General features: G+C 39.7%; 1 protein-coding gene across 1 annotated transcript in view; it reads left to right on the forward strand.

Annotated features, from left to right (window-relative positions):
* Positions 1 to 2503: 2503 nt before the first annotated feature.
* Positions 2504 to 25630, forward strand: part of FRYL (FRY like transcription coactivator) — a 137262-nt gene continuing 114135 nt past the window's right edge. The window contains exon 1 of the mRNA XM_065697555.1: positions 2504 to 2779. Coding sequence (XP_065553627.1) covers positions 2602 to 2779 — 178 coding nt within the window. The 5' untranslated portion in view covers positions 2504 to 2601. The remainder of the gene's footprint in view (positions 2780 to 25630) is intronic.

The raw sequence follows: 25630 nt of genomic DNA on the forward strand, positions 1-25630 counted from the left end.
ATAGAAATAATAACTGCACAAGCGTGAGGCTTCCATTCTTCTTTATTTAGAGGTTCCAGAATAAGAAATTGTTAAAGCTCATCAAATGAGGCTTTTTGTGGCCTCTCTTGGTTTCTTTTGTTTAAAGATGAATTTGAGTATGACAATTAAGACTTGTAATGTGTTTCCCTGGCAGTTTATCTGTAGAGCTTGCGCAGATTGTAGGAAGAAACCCCACAGGTCTACATTGTGCTGTTTAGGTGAGAGCAAGTGTGAGACAGGCAGAAATGTCAGTTCTGTATCTTAGCTTCGTTCTTTATCAAATGCTGCTTTCCTAGAATGTAATGAAGTATGGAAGTCCTGGAGTTAATCACCATCCAACCAGCACATATATAAAAATACGTAAATATATATCAACCCATATATATGTGTATATGTATCCTCATATGGGTATCATGTGTGTATCTATCCTCAAGTATCTTCTGGAGAAAACTCTTTCATGTCCTTAAGAGTCAAACAAAAAACATCCCAAAGGAAAAGAAAACAACAATGAAAGGCTCCTGGATACATCTGTGTTATACAAGCTTTTCAGTTTGTCAAGTTTAATCTGGAAATATTATCCTGTGTATGAATGGTGGGTGGGTTTTATTCCTCATTTTGTTTGTAAATCCTATTTCTTGAAAGGCTTTTGTGTTTTCTTGCTTAAAAAAAAGTATAGTTTCAACCCTTATTTTTTGTATCTATGGCCAGTTCACCTATTGCTGCATGTCGTGTGGAAAGTCATACCTTATGCATTTAACCAAACTGATGCACTAGGGACTTGCACATCATCTGTCATCTCCCCCTTGTGTCCACATGCATAAGAAAACCTCCATGGCGTGGTTAAGAGTGCTCTGGTGTCTCCTTTGAGCCTTTCAGGGGATGTTTAAGTTAGATACGACTCAAAATAACCTGATTACTCCCTTCTTTGCAGACTTCAGTTTGGCAGGTGGATGGTTGGAAGCATTCTCATCAGTCTCTCAGAAGTGTCTGAATTTCTCTTTGGTTCCCAGATGTTAGAAACTGCAAAGTAAGGTTGTGGCAAGATGTCAAAGGCAAAAAAAAAAAAAAAAAAGCCTATAGAAAATAATGCTGTTATGAATAAATGATAGCTTGAGCTTGTAATGACTCAGGATCTTTTATAAGCTCAAATTACCTTTGTGGTATCCTACTGTTTGTTCTGAAAACACATGCAGTGCTTTTCTGAAAACGTATTCTGTGTAACTTCTTGTACTGCTGGAAAAAATGCTATGATTGAAATCATTATAGGGACTTCTTTTTGTTTACCTCCCAAATCTTCCACTGCAGGAAATTATATTGTAACAGTGTGTCTTGTATGATGAGGTCAGAATTTTGTATTCATTTACAAGGGAAATACAGGCTAACTTCAGTATTTGGGGATTTTAATGCAGATTTGAATACAGAAAATACCACGTTTTCAGTCTGTATAGAACTTGAAAAATGTCTTAGGTGGCAACTTTAAGGAACTTGTACCAAGTTTGATAACTGTGTTGAATGCATTCAGAAGTGTCTAGGACAGCGAGCTGCTTTCGTAAAAGTAGCAGAAGCATGCAGACTGCCACTTAGATGTTCAGAGTGAGTATTAGTTGATCTGTGTGTAGTCTTTGGTGGCTACCAAGGTGGGAATATCACCTAGTATTGTGTTTGTGGATCTACACTCTGAGTCTAGTAAATAACATAAAACTTCCGATCATACAATGATACCTGTTCCCAAAAGTGGGGAGCATTAAGGTAAGGAACACTCTTCTATGCAAATGTCTTTCTTTTCTTTTCGCCACCCTCCCTCCTTGAGCTTTCTGCTCCAAATGCAGGGTATCCTTCATAATGGCTTCTTTAAGCTAAATATAGAACAACATTTAAACTTCACCCAAATGAAAACAAACCAGGCGCATATGGAGAAGTAGCCCTAGGGATAAAGTGGACGTTTGGACAAAATGAAGCAGGTTATTTCTGTACTTGGTGTTTTCTGGAAGGTGGTTTGAGTATTTTAAGTGGTAAATATAGCATCAGAGTCTGTGCAGAACATAATATTTAATAAATGTTAGTATCTTCACAGCTAGTAGTTAAACCCATATGAAATGCAAACGTTTTAAATTGTGGTGCTGTTAGACACTGTTTATAAAGCTGGTGCATAGACTTTCTGAATGATAAGTGCTATCTTTCAAATGCAGATGAACACTCTGTGCACTTAATGAAAATTAAGAGCTATTGAACTCTGTCAGATAGGAATTTGGAAATACACCGTGCATTTTAGTAGTGCTCAAAATGGTCACAGTGCTAAATACGGCTCTTCTGAGAGCACGGAGTTTAGCGTGTATTAGTTAATATATAGGCTTGTTGTTGTTTGGTTTTCTTATCAGCCCGTACAGTTAGACGCCTTTAAAATCTGCCTTGGAGCAGCTGGCAGCTGACGTGCTGGTGCTGGCACCACCCAGGTTCAGTGTGACATCACTAGGAGAAGTCTACCTCTGTGCTCAAGGAAGTTGATGTGGAAGCCATGCTCCGTAACGGGAGCTAAACTGCGGGATTCATTGAGAGCAGAGGGCGCAGAAGCATGTGAAAATGGAGTTCCTGAAAAAAATCGTTCCCACTGTTGCTTCTGGAGAGGTAGATCTGGATGTTGGGAGTCCTGCCCGTGAAACCTCCCCAAGGCTACTGAAGATGAGACGTGTCAGGCTGTTTGCATTAGGGCAGACAATAGATGAAGATGAGGAGACACATGTTTTACATCCCGGTTACAGTATGTATCCATTATCCACCTGGTAATTACTAAGCTTTTTCTTCTGATCATGATTATTTTGCTAAATTGACACATTTGGTTATAAAAGGCCTTTTTATCAGAGTCACCACAATAATGGTGCCTTAAGTTTTAGAACTATGTTGTCACTGGCACACTATCATGTCTTAGTGACCTATTTGAAAGCAATTTTACAGGATTTCTAGTGTGCTTCTTGTCTTTGCCTGCTTGACTTCTTCCTCACCCCCTTCCCTTTTTGGGTTAAGTATCCCTGTAAGTATTTAAATTGTAATGTAGCTGTGATTAGGCGCTAAGAGTTGTCTAGACAGAACTGTGCTGCACAGAGCTCTGACTGAAGTGCTGCGTTCAAGCCTGGTGCCATCTTTTCTCTCCCTGATTTAAATCCTCTGAGTTTTCAAAGTCTTTCCTTACGGAGTTTTTTCATTTTAAAGATGTTTATGCTTTCCTTTTTTAGTGTTTTGAAGATTGCAGGGGGGTTTATAAACACAATATGCGAGTTAAAGAAGTCAAGTAAAAATATGGACATCATATAGGGAAATCTTAAGAACAAGGGTGAGCATGCATCTTCATCTCATATGAAGATGCAGATATATATTTACTACCTGTTAGTGTCTAAATATTACAGTGTACTTTTCTGATAAAGAGAAGTAGAGTTGAGTTATGTTTGTTTTTCAGGTATTTCAACTGGGTGGCAGTGGAAAAAATCCAGTTTTACTTGTGTTTTTTTTTCTTCCTTTGCCTTCAGCTAAAATAGTAAGGTCTTGAGCCTTTATGGTCTTGGAACCTGATGGTTATCAGATGCACAGTTTTTACCCTTTGCTGTGTGGTGGCTATTTTCGGGAATTAGCGTGGCCTTGAAGAAATTTTCTTCCTTCTGTGTCTTAACTGCAAAGATGGGAGATGGTGACATCCATCTGGTTGGGTGGTGGACTTGGAGCTTAAAACAGGGAATTAAGTTTGTGATGGGAGAAAGGGGTTTCCCTGGAAAAGACTTCTCTTGGCCTTTCTGACTGTAATGTAAACCACTTATTTTAATGCATTAGCTTGAGTAACATTGGCAGCTGTGGAAGGCAGGGACAGTTCTGTTTTGTTAAACAAGTTGTTCCTGTGTGTAACAAATTAGAACAAGGTAATGTTGTAATCCAATGCACTACTGAAGGCTTTACAGCGTGTAGAGTCTGTTAAGACTGTTAACTGCCTGCATGCTTGAAAACTCTGACCAGAAGCTTGCAGTGTCTGACACGGTGATGTTCTTTTAGTCAGGTTCATGTCCTCATTTAACTTTGAATGCTGTAGAGTTGTGAAGTTCATAGTTGGTGTCACTGTGGTGTACACAGCCTAAATGTCTCCATAACCATATCTCATACTCCGTTCTGCTTTTATGCTATGTTATGGTTTCTTTATAGCTCTTGCTTTTTAAAATACTATTTTCTTTAAAATGTTGTAATTTCAGAATAAATAGAATTGTCTTTGTGCCAGAATAAAAGAAAACCATAGGCTGAAGTTTGTAGACAACAGATGCCTTCATCTAACCTTGTTCAGTGTGGGAACAAATGAGGATAATAAACATAGAATACACTAGTCCTACTCTTGAAAATGAATTCTCCTTTCTTGCTCATTAAATATTTGCTAAGTGGTGATTATTAGGAGTGATTTTGTGGAAATGGGTAGTGCCTGCCTAATATCACTTAATAGTGTGATGTCGTCATTTGCAAAATGCAGACTTACTGTCTGCTCTGGGATCATGCTTTTACAATAGCAGATAGTAGCTGAATCCTCTTTAAATTATCTGCTTATTTCTATTTTTGTATCTTGGTAATGGAATGAACTGCTCGGCTGGAATAGAGCAAAAGGACTGTTGTGTTTACGAGCTGGGTATGCTGTAGAAGGCAGGTGCAAGCAAAACAGGTAATAAAACAACAGAATGATCTGGGGGGGGTGTGAGGTGTTAAGGGGGGATGTGAGTAAACATTTACTTGTTTAATGTCAGCAGATGTGGTGTTAATGCACCACCAAACTTAATATAATGAAGCTGTTCAGAAACTCAGTAGGTTCTCAAAGTTGAGGTGGTTTGTCCTTATAGTTATGTGTGAAAGTGGGAGGTTTTGTTGTATTTCTTTTTTCCCTTCTTCCTTTCTGTTCCTTATTGTTGCTGTTCAGGAAAATTTTTGTGTTACTGAGAATTTAGTTGAAATACAGAGCAGGACAACTATTTCGAAGTATAAAAGGTTACAAGGTCTTAGACCAAGTAACCCCCCCCCCCCTATTTCTGGCATCCAAAGCATGAAAGTATTATTTTGATAATACTACTTGGGGTTTGCGTGTATCTGACCTAAATATGATGGATGGAATTCAAGTGATGAAATTTTTTTCTAGGTTTAAAAGGTTTATTGGTATTGCCTTTTAAAATGTTAATTGTTTTATAGCCAAAACCAAGATCATTGAAGCGTATAGTCTCTGACACATCTTCTAAAATAAGTAGTTTCTGTCAGGATGGTTTCAAGTGTATTTTAGAAATCTAATACAAGACTATTAGAACTCTGGAAAAAAACCCCAAACATCTCATGTGCTGAAGCGTTTGCATATGGTTTTATGTATTACAGCAATTAATAGATGTTAGGAAAAGAACAAGCAATTCTTTTAAATTTGCTGTAGTGAGTAAGAGTTGACATGGTCTCAGTTTTAAATCTTCTGTCTCAAGAAGGCTACAATCCAAGTCAACCATAGAAAGATGAGCTTGGAAGATCCAGGGAAAGTATTTTCATGTACCGAAACCCACATACAAATGTGTACATGTACAGACACATCTATAAGCTGTTTGATATTGTCCCTTCTGCTGTTTGTAGTGTTAAGGGACTGCTGTGCCTGCTTTGTGCAAACTGGCAAGTGACAGCTGTACCTGTGGTGGGTGAAAAATGCCTTTCTGTTGCAGCTCTGTCATAAGGGAAGGTAGTTAACACTGTGGAACAGTCCTAATGGCCAACTCTCTAAGTCAGATCTGCAATAGCTGCGCAAGAGATGTGAAATTTATCAGTGATGTGAATATTCCCAGTGCTCATGGTACCCGTGTTATTTCTGCATATGGAAAACATCTCCTTTTGCAAACATCAAACTTGCTTCTCTTCAAGTGCCTCTGCTAGGGGAGCAGAAATAAGCTGACAGAAATGTGTTCTTTGCTGGTAAAGAAAGGGGTAACAGTACTGTAATTGCAGGGACTGGGTCACATAAGCTGCTTATAAGCACTTGGGGGTCCCTGTGATACCAGCAGCTCCACAGGGCACATTCTGCTCCGATTTTACATCTCTGATCAGCCTTTACAGCAGAGGGTGACACGGAGTCCCAGTGTCTGTCTGGGATAAAAGTCAGTTCTGTACCGTAGTTCTCAGTTTCTGTTAGAAGAGACTGAAGGGCTCAGTGGGCAACTAGGCACCGTGTCTTCACTTCTGCCCCAGTCTCTGTTTGCTTCTTGCTTATGTTCAGAAACTGCTCCATAACACTGTTTGGGATCCATAATGCTGTTTACACAGAAATCTCTAACCCTCTCTGCTGTTTTCTTATCACAGCAGATAGTATTGTTTTGCTTGAGTAATGCTCCAGGAAATAGTTCTGTGTATATTTTCCATAAGAAGCAATAAGGAACCTTTCCTAAGGGCCTCTGGAACTTCCCCTTCTCTTTGCAATAGGGAAAGGGGATTTTGTTTAGGTTTTTGAGCTCAGTTTTACAAGCAGATCAGGCTGATCTAACAGTTTGCTGCTGGTGAAAAGGGCGGTCTTGCTCCCAGCTATGTAACCCTTCCCCATCTCCTGTCAGGCACTAGTGTAGCCTTTCCCCTAGCTGATTCATTTCATGAAACCAGCAGAAAATGGTCTAATATCTTTATTAGTATTATTAAGAATTGGGGAGGGGAATCAACTCACTGGGAGGGCCTTTTTGGTCAGTAGTAGGGGCAGCAATATGAAGATGTCTTATCATCAGTAAAAGTAGCAGTCACCTTCTGGATACCCTCTGTTTTAAATATATTGATTTGTGGAAAACAAACTCTTGAATATTTTAAATGGAAACACAAGTGTCTCTCCAGAGTTTTATTCTGAGTGCAGTGATGATATGTTTTATTATTGCTGCTTATAAGCAGATACACTGGCCATTCGGTAAATGTTTAAATAAGGCATTTGCTTAAGATCAGTCAATAATGAACTGAAATAATGTCCAGCAAGTCTCTTTAAAAGTAATCCAAAGTGCAAAGGGAGTTTGCCTCTGACTTGTTCAATTTACCTTTAATATGGAAAATTGACTATAGTTATATATAATCATTAAAAAGAAAATGGTATGACTTAGTTCTAGGAGATACCTCAAACATTTTTTTGCGCTATATTTTTGAGTTCTGATTTTTTTTATCCTATTGTGTACTTGGCTGTATGCCTAATATGCTTTTACTGTAGTTGTCTCAGGGTTTCATCCAGAGAATAAACATGCAGGAATTTACAATGAATATACTCTTTTCCTAGAGTGTTCGTGGATTTTGCTGTTTGTTGGGGGTTCCCCCCCCCCCCAAACTTATCTTTACCTCATCGCAGAGGTGACGTAGTAATTGTAACTCAGCTTTTCATTCAAGGTGGGTGAGAGCACAACTCAAAGGTACATCTAGAAGGGCTTTTTCTTCAAACTTGGCAGCTACTCTGCAGTATGGATTTCATGAGGAGGTAATTTATTTGTTTTTTGAAATGTGGTGAGCAGAGCTTACAGGTTTTTTAATGCCATTGTCCACTTAAATGTGATGCAGAGCTAATCTATTTTCAGGTTTTTTGTTTCAATGCATCTTCTGGATGTCAGTAATCCTGGTGTTTGGGCTTTTTTTCTGTTCTATTTGTCTTTCTGTCTTGCATATCATAAACTGAAAAGTCAGAAGTAATAAGAACATCTGTTCATTAAGGGGGGGGATATTATAGGTGAAATTGGACAATATTTACATGCAAATATTCTTTAAAACATTATCTTTAGGCTACTTCTTTAAGATAATGCAGTTAAAACTTAGGGGATTGTAGGTAAAGTAGATATCTCTATCTTACCAACATAAGGTTACTTTAGGATAGTTGGGAGAGGCACAAAATAAAGCTTTTGACTTGAAAGAGAGGGGGAGAGAAGTGATGGTATGAGGAAAATGTGAGAAAATCTAACGGAGAAAACCAAGCAAGTCTTCAGAAGATTCTGCAGTAGCTGATTAAGGGGAGCTGTGAAATGCTGACGTCAACAAGATTTAGCGAAACTCGTTGCAAAATATGCTACTGTAAAACCATTCTGTCTCTGATATACTGGTAAGACAAAGATGTAAAAGTATTCTTGTAAATTCTGTGTCTAAAGCTGTTCACAGGTTTTGAAAGCAACATTTTGAGGGGGAGAGAAGGTTTTAGCATGTTGTTCCTTTTTGATTCATACTGTAGATCTCCTGTGTGTAGAACGGATTTTAAAGCACACCTGTGGTGCTGCTGTCTGCTTCTGTAATGTCTTGTCAGCGATCCAAGGTACAGTTTGTAATAGGCTGGACAGCAGATAAAACTGAAATCTCAGCACATTTGTAAGGAGCCATTTTCCTTTAAGTAAGAAACTGTTATCCTTTTAAAAACACATTCAAATCAATCACTGGTTTAAAAAATCCAAAATAACACCCCACTAATGATCAAGAAAGTATTTGTATGGTCAATATAGTATTTACCAGCTCGATTAAATCAGCAGTTGCATATAAAGATGACATCAGCAATTCAGATTTAAGTTACAGAAAGATTATAGTTTGAATGTTCTGTTTAAACAGTTCTTCATTCTTCAGCTGAAAAGGAAAAAAAGTTCATGTTTCAAATGTGAAAGTTTCAGTTTATAGGACATCTAACTGGTCTTTATCTCCTCTAGGGATGGGTTTTTTTTTCTGTTTCTAATGAAAATGTGAATTGTAAATGGAAGAGGCAGATGTGACATGACATTTCTCAGTAATTTGTGATACTTTGGCTGTTGGCAGTTTTTGTTGGCTGCACTTGTTAGCTGGTTTAAGTCTTGATTTGTAGGCTTCCATGTTCCTAGTTTCTTTTGTTTTAAGCTCTTCAATAGTGGAATGATTCTTACCCCATGAGTGCTAGCTTTATATGTGATCCTTCTGAAAAGTATTTCATGGATCCAAACTGAGGGAAAATAACTTCAACTATCTCATCTTAATCAAGGGCTCCTTTGGAAAGCCTCTTCATTTTCAGTAAACGCACTGAATAGCTTTTAGTTGACCTTCAGGTAAGCAAGTACCACAAGTGCCTTCTTCAGCTGGGAATACATTTTCTCACTTAGTTAAATGCTGTTAAAGAATACCTGTTATTTGGGGAGTGGCATTTGTGGCTTTGGCTGTTTTATTTGATGTGTGAGTTCTTGCTCTCCAGCCAAGTTCAAAAAAGTCCCTGCAAGCAGTGACCTTCCCAGACAAGAGGGTTCTCATCTTGTGCTTGAAGGTTTTTGGTGTTTGTGTTTATTAGTAAAGGAGAGAGAAATCCAAATGTACTACTGATTTGAAGAGACAGGTGAAACCTCTAGAAAGCCTCATTGCTTTAGCAGTGGCATCTTCTAAAGGGTAACTGCGTAGAGCAGTTTTTCATGAGAGATGCTTTGGATATTCAACACTTGGTGTGCCCTCTCTATAGGTTGTAAGATACCCTTTATATATAGATACCACAAAAAAGTAATTCTTTAGTTCATTAATACCAGTGAGGTCTTTAGTGACAAGCACTTGTGTTGGACCCTGATTGCTTTGGAGACTTTCATTGCTCATTGTTAAGACCAGTATGGCAATATGAGCTTTAGATACTTCAGCATCAGGATGTTGCTGCAGTGTTATATTAGACACTGATCCAAAACTCTGGTGTCTCTTGGCATCTCTAAAGATGCACTGGGGTGAGCCTTGTCTAAGTTACTTCTTTGAGAAGGTGACTGTCTGAAGGAAGATTGGTTTTAGTTTCAAAATACTGTTTAACTTGAAAGCAGGAAAATTGGGAAGTAAAGCATATAAAAGCAGCTCATAACTTGTATATAAAACAGTGATTTTCTCCAGTGTGTTGTTTTCTATTGGCTAGAATTAAAGTATTTTTCCTTTATTGTTTTGGTTGAGGTTTCCATAAAGTCTTATTTCATGGAAGAAGCAATGTAGAACTGAGTAGTTTAACTTGCTCAGAAGCTGATTAAATTTATACCATATACATTTGTAGGTAGATTGTACGTTTGGAAAATTAACATGTTCATGTCAATTACTGAGAGAAATGAACAGGATGTTAGTGCTCTGTCAAGGAAAAGCAGAACTGACAGAGAGCAGCCAGTTCCATGAACAAAAAAAGGCTAAGCATGTTCTCCGTTTTACCTGAACATTCTTCTTCCACCTGGTTTTGGTTCTTCATTTTTCTCTGTGGGTTGCAGTGGAGTGCTGCTGGCCCTTTCCATGTGATCTGGATGGAGCATTGTGTGCGGCCTTGCAGGTGAAGCAGTGAATTCTGTAGCTGCTGGGTGGTCTCCAAGTGCTGGCACAAGTGAGATGCTGGCAGAGGCTGTTTTGCAGCTCACCAGCTGAGGTGCTTGAAGGAACTTTGTGCTGTGGACTGCTTGCAAAACTTCCAGACAATTGTGGCCTTGTCCAGTTTTAGTGTGTTTTAGGTGTTTGGTATCTGACTGTTGCGTTTGGGTTTGTTACCACTTGTTTTCTTTCTTCCCAGCTTTTGTATTTCTTTTCTTGCTGTTCTTCAGTGTAACAGCACCCTTAACAAAGGTAAAGGTTCAGAAGTGACACTTGGGAATTCTGTTAATTCTGACTTTGCAAATCAATGTGTATGTATTAATTACATTTTTTTTAAATCTGAAAAGCATTTCTATTCTGTACTTCTCCTTCAGATTCCTACAAGAATATTGTTGTTTTGCAGAGATGTGAAAGTTATAAAACTCAGAATTAAAAAGCACTTAATTGTTTAAATCTTGGCAATTAAAGCATTAAAACACACTGTAAACATTTGTTGGCTTTGGAGTGAAGAAATAGGCCAATTCAGTTCAACTGTGGAGAATGCTATGTTAATGTAATTATTTTACTTATGATGTCGGGTGATGGAGCTCCTTATGCTCCTCCCCTGTATAACAGAAGCATCGCAAATGGCAATTTCAGGAGTTGAAACCTCAAGGGAAAATTGCCTGTTCATGCCTTATCCCTCTTTATTTACCTTCTCATGCCTGTAACTACAGCTCTCAAAGTCCGTCTACTGTGTGTGCAGAGCTTGTAAAACTGCTACCTACATAGGGATTTAGCCCACAGTGGAGTTAGTTGGTAGGCTTGTGCTTGTGAGGTTTAGCTACCTTATGTAGTTCCTGCTTGTAACTGAGCAGTCCTCCATCCCTTTGCCTACTATTGGTAGATGTGGCTGAACCAGACCTACATCTGTATTATGTGGGGCTATAAAGTGCTTTAACATATAAACACACATGAAGTGCTTTAACGTATAAACACACATGGGTTGCAGGCTGCCAACAGCAGTGTCTCAGGAGCAAATACTCAACTTTGCTTATGTTGGAGGGAAGAAGGCAGCAATTTATCTCCTGATGCAGCGTAAAACAATTACATGAGTACCTTCAGCTGCTGTGCGAGTCTAGTGGGAGTCTGCAGCTGAGAACATTTTCTACCCAAGTACTATTGCACTCATGAGGCTTAACAGATTTAGGATTTCTGTGCTGAGTTTATCCATATAGGTAATCCACTTTAACTTTTCAAGTTTTCCTGGATGAGTCCTAAACTCTTGTTGCTTTTGGTGGGTGTGGTGCTTCCCCCCCACCCCCCCCCAAAAAAACCTCCACCTTTCTATAGGGATAGAGTAGCTATCCGCACATAGCGCAAAAGCGGTGTTTCCCGTAAAAGTGGCACAGTCATCCAGCAACTTGGGAGGAGCAACAGAAATAGAAACATAACTGATTCCTAGCAGTTGTCCTAAGGCCTTGTAGGGTAACAGAGTTAAGCCTTTCCCTAGTCTATCCATTTAAAAGCCCAGCAACTAAGCAGGGATTTTCTGTGTTGCTCCAAAACTGTTTCTGGGTTCTGTTTAAAAGGTTGGTGGAAACGGGGGTGTTGGTGTTTAGTGCTGACACAGTACAGAATTGGGCAGATCAGATCTTTGGGCAGTTATTTCAGGTTGTCCAATACAGGCAGAACCATACTAATTGGGTGTCATGCCTTTAAGGTTTATTTGGAAAGCTGAAATTGAGTATCTGAGAGGGAGTAAATCACTGAATTCTCTAGAATTTTACTACGGGGATGCCTGTGAAAATTGAGACTTGGATTTGTCATGTTCATGAGATACAGTAACAGCTCTAGGTTTGTTTATCGCTTTACCTGTATCATTTCCTCTTGGAGAGAGGTTCATTAAATAGCTCACTGCCTGCTGGGTTCTTTGAAATGCCTCACCTTTTTATTACTGATTCGTTTCCTTGTAATGTGATGATATTTGCTGGTCTGGAAAGCTGGATTTTCAGGAAGGACCGGATTGACATCTCTTTGGTCTAAATCCTTACAAAGTTGGTAAGGTCCTTGTTAAACTACCTTGAGAGCTGATTTTTTTACAGGATTTAATTATTATTTCTTTAAAGTTGTGGGTGTGGCTTTTATTTTGTGTTTCGTTTGCCTTTTTATTTTTAAAGGTAGGATTACTACTCAATAAAGATAATGTTAACTGAAAACTTAACATATTAACAGTATCCTCTTTGATCTTACTCAGACTCTGCAGGAAAGCTGTACATCTTCAGTGTCCTTCTGGAACTGGTTGGAAAACTCATAATTACAATTTACATTAAATGGGAAATACTGTTTGAAGTTCTTTGCCTGAATGCATTTTCTGTCAGTCTGTATCATCCTGAAGATGAATGTAGTAGGATTGAAAACCTCAAATAAACTTCTGGAAGCAACAGTGACTGCATGTTTTTACATAACTTAAAGGAATGCCTTTAGCTATGTTTTTTAAATTAAATATGTTGGAATTATTAATGCAAAGTATTTTGTAGAGGGATAAGTAGACAGATTATATTCTGTTATCTCAGCCAGCCCAGTAGAAGAGAGCAAAAACTGGATTAGGGGTTGGGGGAGGGAGGTAGTGTGATATGAATGTACTCCTAGGGGAAAAAAAAACCCTGCTATAGAACCAGGGAATAACACCTTAAATGGTGTGTGTGTGTGTGTAGGGTCGGGAATAGCCTAAAAGTCTGTCATGTTCCCTGTGAAACATAAATAAATGGCATATAAAGTGCTATTCCTTTGTCATTTAAAAGCAAATCTTAGAAAGTTAAATATTGCTCTTTCTTTTGAGATAGCTTACTCAGCAATATCTTCAGTCATGAAAATCCCCCTGCGTTTTCAGCCTGTAGAGGTGAAGCTGAAACAACACTGTGTGAACCATATTGAAGTATCTTTTTTTGGTCTCGCGTACGGGTCTTTGGCAGAGGCCAGAGCTCTGGCAGTTATGCAGTTGTTGTGCACTGCACTTACTTGATGTGTATTGTTCAAAGTGGTTGCCAGTAATGTTTCTGGGTAGCTCCAAGAAAATGGTCTGATGCTACTTTAGTTAAAGTAAAGCTGTGCAAGCAGCCTTTATGCATACACATTTGTAGTAAATGTGTTGATTCTAGTAAGTGTAGTAATCCTTTTAGAAGAGGTTTTATTAAATTCCAAATTTTACAACTAAAGAAAAGGAAAATTCTGTTATGTCTACCATCTACAGCATGATATTGTCTGGTCTCCTAGATTGCTTGGGTCCTATAGCTGCTTGTAACACCCAGGGCAAACCTTACCTCTTGTGTGACTGAGCTTACTGTATGTTTACATCTACAGGGTATGGGTTCTTGAAGTGCTGAATTGACATTGCTTGTGTAGGTCAAGTGTGCCGTGGGTGAGCAGTACCACAAATGATGGTCTGATGCTTCCCAGAGACAGCTGGGCTTGCTGCACATGAATCTCTTAATGCATGGGTCTGTTTGCAGCCTCAAGCCTGCAGATTTAGCATCACTGAAGCGGCTCAAGCAATTTGTGGCCATCGTCTTTTCTAAAAGGTTTTCATATCTGAGTAAAAAGCACAGTGTGGACTGGACACCTGCATTAATCATTTTAGTAGTGAGCAAACAGCTTGCGTCTGCAGATTGAGCACTTATGCTTTACTACACCTACAGTCCTATTGTCATGCTCTTTTAAGAGCTTACTGATACCATTGTGCTCATTCATACATACCTCACCTAGAGTCTTTGAGAAAGCATCAAAGCCGTAGACATTATGGTAGTCTGCTCCTTTTAAAAGTGAAATTTATAACTGGTCCAGGATCAAAAGGTATGCAGATACAGGGATCAGTATATAAACTATATATTCATTAGAAATCTGTAATGTCCAGCCTAGTAATATAAGTATGTACAAATCCTCAGTCTGAGAGGTGTGTTTGATTGTTTTTCTTACTTAAACCAGCTCCAGATCAAAGCTATTGCCTTACCCTTAAATGCAACCTTTTCTCTAGGTACTAAAATAATAATCTTACAGAAGACTTCCCATGCAAGTACTCCAAAGAGATAGGTATTTTTAGACTGTCTCACAGTGGGCATACTTGTTGCTCCCAGTTTTAAACAAAGTGTACTTTCCAGAAATCTGTTCCATTTTGCTTTCTGGAAGTGAGAACTGGAAAAGAATCCATGCTGTAAATGAGTACATTTTTTGTTTTTTACAGTTTTAGAAATACATGATTGTGATCTCTTGTAACTCTACCCAGTGAGTTTTATTGGGCTCTTCTCAGTGAATTATCCTTGTCTCCAGTTGGCAAGATCCAGAGGCTTGTGATCTATGTTTTTTCTTTCCTGTTTCTACTATGCTTGCTTTGAAAAATAAAAGGTTACATTTTAAACTTTAGTTTATCGTGAGATCTTCTGTTTGTTCTAGTATCTGGTGGGTTATTTCATTAACCCAATTCAAAGGCAAAACAAAACCCCAGAAGTCTGAAATTGCAGTAGTTGTCATATATACATCTCTGATTTATAAAAGCCTGTAAATTGGGTTATGAGGAAAAAGTGTTAGAAGGCTTGAGCACAGTTGTATAATAAGATAATGCTTATTACAGTGACGTTTGTATGATAATGCTAAGATACTGACAGATCCATTACACCTCTTGTTAAATGGTCTTGCACTGGTATTTGTTTTCTTGGGTGGAGGGGCAGTAAAAGTATTTGGTATATGCCATTCTTAAATCTTGTAAACTAATGATGTCAATTGAATAAAACTCTATGCACATATATGCATGAAAACACACGTGTGTTCATATAGTATTGAAGATTTTTATTTTCAAAGTACTTTTTTCTAATATTAAGTATTTGTAGTCATTACTTAAATTTTTGGAAGAAAAAAGCTTATGCTCTTGGTATGTACAGTTCTCAAAACTATCCTTAACGTCCTGGAAGTTCTTAATGGGCTAATGTTTTTTGTTGAGCTAACTGTATTTAAAATTAATTGCTGGCATCCTTGAGGAAGCCAGTGATCAGTAGTTGGTATTATGAATAAATAATAGCGCAACACAATCTCAGATGCTGTGGCAGAAAGCTATGTAACTTGCTTGGCCAAACACATCAATATCATAAATAAATGCAATTTTTTAAAAATTTCCTAACATTCATTAACTTTTGAAACAGCTTTATGGAAATACTGGCAGCTCTTCTGTTTGAAAGTCTTAACAGAGCTCTAGAAGGTAAAACATTGAGATTAATGTTTCTGTAGGGTTCTTTTACTGTATCTCTTGGGGTTTCTGGGATGATTGTTTTGTAATAAGTTTCTGGTGCTAATAACTTAAAGAATAAAAGCTGGGGCGGGGGGAGAGGGCAACTACAAAGAACCCAAAGTGTATTTTAGAAAGTCATTATTTTTGAGGTGCTGGGAGAGTTGGCTCATGATTTTGGAATGTATGCTGCTAACAAGGATTCCTTTGAAGAGCTCTCTGTAGCCCACTGTTAAAGGCAGTCAGAGACCAGCCATAATTAATACAGTCTTTCAAATTAGTGGTGAAATTCATCAACCAGTTCCAAAATCTGACCTTTATATCCTTCTCATAACAAAATGCCACCTCTGTATTTTGCTTAGTAAGAGAAAAAAGGAATGCTTGAAGTGTACCTTTGAATGTAGTCATAAAAGAAGTGATGAAAAAGGAGTATGATGTAACTGGAGGTACTACATAAGCAGTGTTACCTGAAACAGGCTTATGACAGGGGACAGGCTTGGTGCAATGACCCAGCAAGTTACTCCATGTGGATGTGCATTCTGTACCCTATCTGATAGAGAGGCAGCAATTAAATAGCTTATTATAGCAAATCATTTTTTGCATGGGGAAATTTGGGTTACTTTTAATCTCTGAAATCTGAGTGATCACCCCAGCCTCTTAATAAAACTATTCACCTCCTGAATGGCTGTCAGCAGCTGTCTTGATGACTGAATTGGGCTAGTGCAGTTGGCACTCTTCTGTTCTTTCTCCAGTTTCCTTCTGCTGGTGTGTTAGACCTGTCATGTAGAACTGCTTAGTTGGACATTGACTGGTCTATCACTAATTCCTGTTAGTGATAATTATTTTGATGTTTGGGGAGGGAAGGTGTGTAAACAAAAGAAACCTACACAAAAGCCCCACCAAACAAAATGACACCCTTCAGATCCCAAGTAACCAAAAAACCACACCAAAACCCCAACAAAATAAAACAAAACAAAAACCACAAAACTTAACTGTATTTGATGTACACCATTCTTAATTTTTTCAATAACTTCAGATAATTCTAGTTCACCTGAGGGTACAGATATGATTTCCTCCTCATGACTGGGTGACTCTGAATACAGGGTTGGGGAGCAGTTTTCAAACTGTAGGGTGGGTTGTTTTTTTTTAATATTGACTAAATCTGCTCTAAGTTAATCAGTGTACATTGGGCCAGTATAATTAAATTTTTAGTTAATCTGTGTGGTGTGGGTCAAGTTATGCTTTAAATAAGACTAATTAAACTACAGTTGTCATTTCAGTATCCAGTTCTCTCAATTTTCTGTGTTTGACCTGGGGTGAGGTTACACGTGTAGTTTCATGCTGGTTCTGGACACAAGCATTGTTTTCTCTGTATCAGTTTTTCCTGTCCACATGCAGAACCGTGCCAAGTGCAAGGTCCTACAGCTGGGTCAGGGCAATCCCAGGCACAGCTACAGGTTGGGCAGAGAAGAGATTCGGAGCAGCCCTAAGGAGAAGGACTTGGGGGTGTTGGTCAACAAGAAACTGAACATGAGCCGGCTTCAGTGTGCGCTCGCAGCCCAGAAAGCCAACCGTATCCTGGGCTGCATCAAAGGGAGCATGACCAGCAGGTCGAAGGAGGTGATCCTGCCCCTCTGCTCTGCTCTCGTGAGATCTCACTTGGAGTATTGTGTGCAGTTCTGGTGTCCTCAACATAAAAAGGACATGGAACTGTTGGAACAAGTCCAGAGGAGGGCTACGAGGACGATCAGGGGACTGGAGCACCTCCCGTATGAAGACAGGCTGAGAAAGTTGGGGCTGTTCAGCCTGGAGAAGAGAAGGCTGCGTGGAGACCTCATAGCAGCCTTCGAGTACCTGAAGGGGGCCTATAGGGATGCTGGGGAGGGTCTCTTTGTCAGGGACTGTAGTGACAGGACAAGGGGTAATGGGTTAAAACTTAAACAGGGGAAGTTTAGATTGGATATAAGGAAGAAGTTCTTTATTATAAGGGTGGTGAGGCACTGGAATGGGTTGCCCAAGGAAGCTGCGAATGCTCCATCCCTGGCAGTGTCCAAGGCCAGGCTGGACAGAGCCTCGGGTGACATGGTTTAGTGTGAGGTGTGACTGCCCATGGCAGGGGGGTTGCAACTAGATGATCTTGAGGTCCTTTCCAACCCTAACTATTCCTATTCTATTCTATTCTAAATCCACGTGCTAAATTCGGGAGATGCTATTGATGGGGTATCCTGCTTTGTCCTGGAAGCTTAGTTAGGGTCTGAGCCAGGTCCAAGGGTGGCGTTGGATTGCGCTGTGGGAACCCGGAACTGTCACCCCTAAGATACCTTCCGCTGTGGCCTCTGAGAGCATGATGAATGAAGTAAGCCACCAGAAACGTAGGACTTGTGTTGTTTAAAAGATATTTAGAACCCCCCAAACTGCTAATCCCTGTGGGTGTCACAGCCCAGTTGCCGGTAGCTTGTCTGCAGGCCGTGGTGGTAGGGCTTGTGGCCCTCTGGCTCTTGCTGGGTGCCTGTTCTTCACCCTTGGGGTTTGCTTTGCCTCCTGTGTTGCCATCCTTAAACGCGTGAGGCTCACTGTGCTTTTGGCACTGCGCTCTGCAGTGCTGGGCAGTTTGTTTGGAACTCGGTAAAGCGCGGGTAGCCTTTTATAGTCCTCGTCCGCTGTAGTGGCAAGCAGCCGTGTGGCGCGCCGGCCGCTCCGCCCGTGCGTCCCGAGGCCGGCAAGCGCGGCTGAGGGGCGGCGGGGGGCGGAGCCTGCCGGGCGGGGCGGGGTTCCGCCCCCCGGGCCGCTGCGTCAGCGGGCGGCCGCGCGCGCGGCGCCGGCACGCTGGTCCTGCGGGTGCCGCCGCCCGCAGCGCCGGCACCATGCTCAGCCTGCAGGACTCGCTCCTCTTCGAGATCAGCATCAAATCCCTGCTCAAGTCCTGGAGCGGCAGCGGCTGTAAGTATGCCGCTGGCACCCGCAGCCGCAGCGCATATAGAGGCATACGCATATATGTGTATATGTATTTACATGTTCTTTTTGTATGCTGCTGTGTAAAATTACGCTTTAAAGGCAGGTATTTAGCGGTCCCGTGTGCCGGTGTAACTTGGCATAGCCAGTGTGAGAGGTGGGCAAAGTGCGCTCTCTGCTTCCTACTTGTCATGTAAGATTATATATATGGATATATCTTAATTTTCTCAGGCTGCAGTTGTTCCAGTCTGATAAAGTTCCTTGCACCATTCCGTGGTCCAAGAGAGGTGGCAAGGATGCTCGTCTCTGCAGAGTTACTAGACGCTTGGTTCTGCTGAGCTCCAGATGCTCCTTTGAAGCAAACCAGTCGTCCTCAGACTGTGTTTTATAGGGGGCATTATTTTTATGCCTCAGACCGTTATTTTACCTGCAGAAAGTGCCTGCTTTGACCTTCTGAATGGCTGGGATCTAGAATTTCTAGGAGGACTTTTTGTCTCGATTGAACCAGCAGAGGCGAGGATGCTGCTCCCCATAAAGATAACAATCTGTCCTCGCATCACCCCTTCACGCACGCCTCAATGCAGGGTCTCATCGTGGGAGCTGCTGTGCACTGTGTAGCAGGCTCTGCTGCCGTAAGCACAGCAGCTTAATGACAGCATGCCATGAGATGATAAAGATGACGTAACTGTATGTCAGCAGAGTATTTCCTATATCTTAAGGTTCTTGTATTTGTAAAAATTAAAAAAAGCCAAAAGCGGGAGGTATCTGGTATCGCCAGTTAATGCTTCATATGTTGCTGTATGAGGTGTACTGGGATGCACAGTTTCCACTCACCAAGCACTTCATCAAAATAACTCCACTGGGATTTTTACCACAATACAGCGTTGTTTATTTCACTCATCCGTCTTGTCTGAAGAAATTAGTAGCAAGTTTTGTATTTTATAGTTCGTTATGAATCAGTGTGTTATTAGTCAGTGCTAGGAGAGCATGTATATATTGAGTTTCTCCTTATAGCTTATTCAGACATGAGATTTGCTTTTTTGCACTTACTGCTGTAATTCGTGTTTGGGACCAGTAACTTCTAGACTTATAACTTCTATTTCAAACCAGATATCCTTATAGGTTTTGCTTTTCACTTTGCTAAATATATGTCTTGCAGATTAACTGTATCAGTTCCAAATTATACCCTGTTCTGTGATTCTGTGTAATAGTACTTGGTAGTTATTAACATTCTGACTGAAATAAAGCTAACCAGAAGTTTTTTCTGATACTTTATAGAAATAGTTGAGGTTGTCTCATGAATATGATTAGAAATCCTTAAAGTTGATTGTAATAATGTGTATTGTTTCCAAATGGAAGTAAAATATAGAATACATTCAGTTACAACAAATTCAGTCTGCAACTAGATAAGCAATTGCTCTATAGATGTGGCGATGAATTGCAGAATCTAGATTACGCAGTTATCAGTTGTAATAAGATAGAGAGTAGTAATAAAAAAGGGTGTCTGAGGAGAGGTTATCAACGATGCTATATTTTCTCCTTTATGTCCTCTGTTATGTAAGCATAGCGGAGGAAGATCTTCACGACTCCTTCTTCAGGAAGTGGTACTTGGATCATCTACCAACAAACTAATTTTCTATGCACACTGATTAGATAGCTGGAGGTTATCTCACTTCTGTTTTCCCCATGACTGTCACTCCATTTGTGAAAATTGCTGTGATCACGGCATCGCTGCGTGCCTGCTCTCCAAGTGTGAGAGTTGCATTCTGATGCTTTCCACTGTGCACCCCAGCCAGGAGCAGATCTCTCCACTCAGCCTGCACTGGGTGTAAGTACTGTGTGGTTCGCATGGATGGCTCAGTGAATTGAGCTGAAGTGGGAGAGCCAGTTGCTTTTTTCCTAAACTGTTTTCCAATTGAGTGATGCAGTATGTGCAGGCAAAGAATTCCACAATTTTTATGTTGAGCGTGTGCTTGGAAATTCAGTAAACATTCATATGCTAAGAAGCTACTTGAGAAAGTTTTTTCCTGTGTTTTCATAAAATTCTTATATGCAAATGCTACTCTTTATGGTTTATATGATAACTTCAGAGCTTTGTGTGCTATAGACCATTAGAAGAGGATCCAATATACTTGCATGCATTGCCTTATACATAAAAATAACCATCTCTAGAAGAGTGTTCATGTATATAGAAGAGAGGCAGCAAAGCTCTATCTGTCTGGTTGAGGGCATGCTTAGCTGGCATAATGCTGTTGCAGTGCTAGCTCAGGTTTTATTGTAGTTGATCTTCCTTCTTTCAGTAACAACAATGAAGTGACATTCATATGGCCTAGTTTCAGAATGCTGTCTCTCTGCCAACAATTTTAGGCATTACTTCTTTTTACATGGAGTCAGGAATGTTCTTTTAATCCAACAGTGAAGTGAGGATGTTCCTGCTGAAGAATAATTTGCTTACCAAAGTTGTGGATGTAATGGAGGCTTTATACTGGCTTGCCCTCAGGTTGCTTGGCTCCACAGTATTTAAGGAATTTTAGTTGTGATAATGTAACTTGATATTCTTAAAGTTTTGGATTCTGTTGTTTAGTCCATTGCAGTTTGAATATGTGGTCTGTTCAGCCATTCCTCTGAGGCTTCTGGTTTTGAAGCAAAAAGACTTATTTTGATATTTATGTTGATTGGTGTAAGAAAGCTCTCATATTTTGTCCACAAAAGCCTTTGTTTAAAGGCTAAGGAGGTCTGAATGCCATAAAAATTACTTTTAGTAATGCAGTATGTAAAGCCAAATGTGGTGCTGCACACAATGGAAAGCGTTATGTAATGAATACCTTTCTGTTAGATACGACGTATGTTTTAATGAAAACTACGAATGTATTTCTGAGCCTTACAGTCTAGACAGGAACAACTGCTTTCCAGGCAACATTAGTACCACCCAAGCATTACTGCTTTCTCAAGAGCTTTTCTGTGTTCCTAATGTTCACTCTATTTATAATCTTGTCTGGTTCAGAAATAAATAATTATTTCTGGGTAATTAAAAAAAGGAACCAAAAATTGCATCTGTTGTCTTTCTAATAACAAATACACAGCTTTCTGTGGCTGTGCTGCAGCTGTGGTGCGTCTGCCTGGTAAGCGGAAGGGCACGCTTCTGCGGTGCCTCTCTGCCCTTGAACTCATCCCTACCTTCTTCTGGTAAACCGGTGCTGGGGGTGGTTCATGAGGTTTTCAGATCATCTTGCTCTGCTCAGCTTGATGCAGAAGCTGTGCATATGTTTCAAGAGTCATATGGGTTAAAAAGAATGGGGCTGCTCATAACATCGTCCCTGCCAGAGCTACCTTGAGGTTATTGTCCTTGACCTTTCTTTGGTGAGGGTTTGTGACAGTGATTTTCAAAGTCCCTTAGACTTGTGAGCCAGGGAACAAAGTCATGGCAGGAAAGCGAGCTGTACAACAGTCATTTGTGAAAATGTGTTATAGAATCAGAAAGAAATGGAACAACTTTAAAAGGAAGAGAATTGGAGCTATGCCTGCCGAGTCCTGACAAGTATGCGAAAACTGGGGAGCTGCCTGGTAGGTACTTCTGATTCATTCTTTCTGTGAATGAAAAGAACACTTGGAGTTGAAGAATTGCTTATCTTCCCTTAGGATTAACTTGACTGAAGGTTACTTCCTCCTTTATCAACCAAAAATGAACACTTGGCTCTCAAGAGGTTCTGCTCTGATAATACTGTGTTTAACAAAGTAGATATAATGGATTCATTTTATCCTGTGGCTTTTCGTTTGATGACAGCAATGAAACGGTAATTTAAATGAGAAAGGTGAGATCGCTTTACAGTGCCATGATAGGAATGTGTATGAAAAAGAATCATATGAATTGTGGAACAAAAGTTTTGTTGCTGGTCTTGTTCTTTGGAAGGAGAGGGGTGAGGTGGAGTGTATGTGACAGTGTGTATGGCTATAACAAAAGAACAGATTTGCTCCTTCTGTTGCAGTTTGGTAGTGGATTATACTCTTTTAAGAGCGACAAAAGCACAATTTGTCAGTATTTTAGGAAGCATTATTTTATGATATATTTCAGCTTCTTTCCCCAGCAGCTGTTAAACTGCAAAGAAAAACACAACCTGTAGGAAAAATTGGTCCAAGATGTTATGTGATTGCTTGTCCTCCAAACTGTCCTTTGGGGTAGCAGTTATCAGTGGCAGTACTGTGCTCTAGAGAACTTTCAGATATCTTTTAATGGCAGTTTTATATTCCAGTGGCAAAATCACTGTTACGTCACAGTCTTGTTTTCATGAGATACTATTTTTTGTGCCTTTTCAAACAATAATAGTAATTAAATAAGTACAGTATTAAGCAGGGTCTTAACTTTATTTCTACAACATTGAATATCCCAAATAACAGTGTATTAAGACTTTCTGTAGGAAGCTTTTTATTAATTGTAACTTTGACTTAAAGAAATCATGACAATGAGTAGTCTTCTTGTATACTGAAACTCCATAGAATGCAGAGAATGTACCAATTTTTCCTTGTATCTTAAAAAAAAGGGCCATTTTATATTGAAAGATGAATTCAAATGTATGTTAAGTTTTGAAAAACCTACTGAATTCCTCTAGTTTTTAAAAAAAGTTATTTAGGTAGTAAATGTACTGACAGGTCCCTGTACTGCTGGAGCAGCAAGTTTCTTCTCTGTAGAAAGAACTTGGTGCTTATGATGGCTTCTCCACAGCCTGTTAGTTGTCATGGGAAAAGCAAGTTTTTGTCAGTAATCAACCAATAAAATGTGAACCTGTAGATCTATTTTATTTTGTTTTATTTTATCTTATTTGGATAATGGAGCGTAACCTCCATATTTGGCTCTGTTTGTGAATTTAGGTGGTATTTTATGGTGGTCACTTGTATAGTACATCTTGGGGCACATAAGATCGTGAGTCACTGCATTTCCTGATACATGGTGTGTTGGCATACATGCAATAAATGGAATGCCAGTAGCATTAAAATTTGCTATGTAAGGAGAAGATAACTTTTCTTGTAGTTTTCTTTCGTGGTAGGGTTGAAATACCAGGGTCTATAAATGGATGTAGGCTGGAAGAAGAAACAACAAGGCTGTAAGCAGATCATCCAAACTAGTCAAACCGATCAATGTACCATGCTGAAGCTGAAGAGCACGCAGTGTACCTAAGTGAAAGTTCTGAAGTTGTCAGGCTTTTTCAGTCCCACTCCATTCGAAGTGGGTCATGTGAGCAGGATGAAAACAAGGGAAGTTTTGTAGGATGGGTGAGCTTGTCACTTTTGCCAAAAGTGGTGACTTTGCCCCCAGCAGTGCAGCCTTGTCACCTTTTCACCTGCCAATACGTTACTTAGCTTCTTCAGGCACAGATGTGCTAGAATGAGGTTTCTTTGGGAGAGTTCCTTCTATTAAAGCAATATACTTTTTCTAAACCCATAACTAGATTGTGTAATGATTCAAATTGCACAAGAGAACACTATTGAAAGGAGAAAGCGCCCCAAATGCAAACCACCCTGTCAGCTACTGTTGCTAGAACAAACTGCATGCTCTGCATGGACTTCAGGAAAGCTCCAGATAGACCAATTGCAGCAATCCATATCAAATACCCCATTTCTGCTGACTTTTCTTTTTCTTTTATGCTGTAGCTCTGGTGCTTTTGTATTTGAAGGGGAAAGGTTCAGACACGAGAGATTTAATAGCATTTAAGAGGTCACTGACAAAACAGTATTTATTTGGAAAGGTGACTGCCAACTTCAGAGCACTCTGTGGAGCAAAACTGCTGTTTGCTGTGTTATATCCTGTTTGCATGTAGTTACAGGTTTTCCACTGTACAGAAAGATTCTTCCTCATTCCTCTACAAAGAGTAATGATGTTAGTCAGAGGGAGCTTTCAAAATACAGGGTGATTTTAAAGAGGAACAGGCGATTCTAAATCAAAAGGGGCACTCAGAACCTAAAAGACAGTGGGCCATGCTACTGTAAACATGAATTAAGTGTTTGAACTCTGATGTTCCCAGTTGCCTGTGTGAATGTCACAAGCAAAGATCTATGTTAGTAGGCCTGGTAAAAACTGCTTTCTGGTAGAAATTTCAGGGGAGTTTACTGAAATATGATTTGTACAACAGACTGCTAAGCTACAATAACAGAAGAAAGTAAAATGTTACGGCATAGAATTGTTTCTTTTAATTTGAATGTTAGAGTATTAATTATTGAAAAATTAAGGAATAGAAGAAATAAACTTTAAATCAGTGACTTTGCATTGATAGCTCTCATTAAGCAAATCCAGGAGTTTTTATGGACCGATCAAGTAGTGTTTAAAATATAATGATTCTCAAAAAGCAGGAAGTGGAAAATGTTTCAGTATAGTTACGGAAGTACATGTTTTGTGACTTTATCAGATTTTAGACTTGGTGCCCTAAATAGGGATAGTTAGAACAAACAATAAAAGCAGTATGTGCAGGTCAGGTTTTACCTAGTTCAGAATAAATAAATTAATCTAAAACATTAATATTTATAGGTTTCCTGCTCAGGAATTTGCTCAAGTTCTAGAAGTAATTCATTTCTCAAAGAGATCTTAGGAAAGCACAACATGGAAAGTACGAATGACCCCTGATTCTGCCCATCGGGCACAGCTGCCATGTGATTTGGGGATATTTTCAACTTTACTTGTCAAAGTTTCCTGTGTAGACAGTTAACTGCAGAGCAGAATGCTGGTCTATAGAGGTGCATGAATGTCTTAACCCTTGCAACTCAATGCTAACAATTAGTGGATATTGGAAAGAATTGTTACATTCACCATGCTATCAAAGCAGAGTAAGTAGCCTTAAGAATTGTTGATTTTCTTCCTTTTGCTTCTTCTATTCATCATCCCTGATTGCTTCCTTTGTTCACACTGCTGAAGTAGAACTTAAGATCCTCAGGTTAGGAACTATGGTGCTTGCAAGGATGCCAGTGCACCAGGGTCACTGGTCAGTAACAATTCAAAGGCTCTTAATGCAGCCAGTGTTAAGGCTCAGAAAACTGAGTGTTCGACATCTCAGTGGAAACCTGCCTTCTTTTTCTCTCTAACATCTTGTTTGTGCCGGCTGTCAGCAG

The sequence above is a fragment of the Lathamus discolor genome, chromosome 1 (assembly GCF_037157495.1).
Source record: "Lathamus discolor isolate bLatDis1 chromosome 1, bLatDis1.hap1, whole genome shotgun sequence".
NCBI lineage: Eukaryota > Metazoa > Chordata > Aves > Psittaciformes > Psittacidae > Lathamus > Lathamus discolor.